Source organism: Trichechus manatus, unplaced genomic scaffold (assembly GCF_000243295.1).
Source record: "Trichechus manatus latirostris isolate Lorelei unplaced genomic scaffold, TriManLat1.0 scaffold00545, whole genome shotgun sequence".
NCBI lineage: Eukaryota > Metazoa > Chordata > Mammalia > Sirenia > Trichechidae > Trichechus > Trichechus manatus.
Genome location: NW_004444481.1, coordinates 56,216 through 57,325, shown reverse-complemented (window position 1 = coordinate 57,325; position 1,110 = coordinate 56,216). Strand labels below are relative to the sequence as shown.

The 1,110-nt window shown below is 28.9% G+C and overlaps 1 protein-coding gene across 1 annotated transcript in view; it reads left to right on the top strand.

Annotated features, from left to right (window-relative positions):
* Positions 1–87: 87 nt before the first annotated feature.
* Positions 88–1,110, top strand: part of LOC111819412 (centrosomal protein of 290 kDa-like) — a 4,950-nt gene continuing 3,927 nt past the window's right edge. Inside the window, exon 1 of the mRNA XM_023725869.1 lies at positions 88–471. Coding sequence (XP_023581637.1) covers positions 334–471 — 138 coding nt within the window. The 5' untranslated portion in view covers positions 88–333. The remainder of the gene's footprint in view (positions 472–1,110) is intronic.

Below are 1,110 nucleotides of genomic sequence, written 5' to 3'. Positions count from 1 at the left end.
CTATGTACTAATAAAATATGAAATAAATTGCATCTTTGAAGTTGTAATTCATTATTCATTCTTTTTATATGTGCTTGTCTTGGGCATAGTTTAAAAAGAATAGAGATTTTTGTGTGAAATTTTCTTGATATTTAGTTTGATTTAATTGGTCAATACTAATTGATACTAAAGGTGTATAAAAAATTCTCTCTGCTATGCAGGGGGAGCTTATGACTCCATTTATTTTTCATTTAGCTTAAAGTTCAGATTCTTAAAAAAATTTCTTTTAACCATCTTTAACTTTCTTAGACTTTAACAGAAGCTAATGAGAAAATTGAAGTTCAGAATCAAGAAATGAGAAAAAATCTAGAAGAGTCTGTACAGGAAATGGAGAAGATGACTGATGACTATAATAGAATGAAAGCTATTGTGCATCAGACAGATAATGTAATGGATCAGTTAAAAAAAGAAAATGAACATTATCGACTTCAAGTAAGAGTTACTGTTAGAATAGTTTATTTACACAGATTTCATATGGTCTCATTACTATTTATTTGAAGCTAGAAAGTAACTTTTTAGGATATAAATTTTTGTGTCTTAATACTACAGTATGTTGCTGTACTGGTAGATTTGTCCAAATGTGTTTCTGTAATCCCCTCACACACCTCATAATTCCTGCTATCTAGGTTATATACTTGAATTAATGTGTGGACAGTAGTCCTGTAGAGCTAGTAACTATGGGGATTTTCCATTAAAGAGACTTGGAAGTCCTGTGGACCATAAAGTTTAATTTATACCTTAAAATAAATTCAGTATTAATATAGAAACCAATTTATTTACATAGAATTGAACTTATTTAAAAATAGAATAATATTTAAAAATATAATTCTCTAGTAATGGAAAACGATCATGCAACTCTATGCAGAAACCATTAAATGTCACCTCTTGCTACAAAACTAATAATGAATATGAGTATGTAATATATATGTGAATATGTGTGTGATAAGTATGTATATATTGCACCAATTTGCAACATTTCTTAAACTGATTATTGCTTTTTAGGTGCAGGAGCTCACAGAACTTTTAAAAGTGAAAAACGAAGAAGATGATCCAGTCATGGTAGCTGTCAGT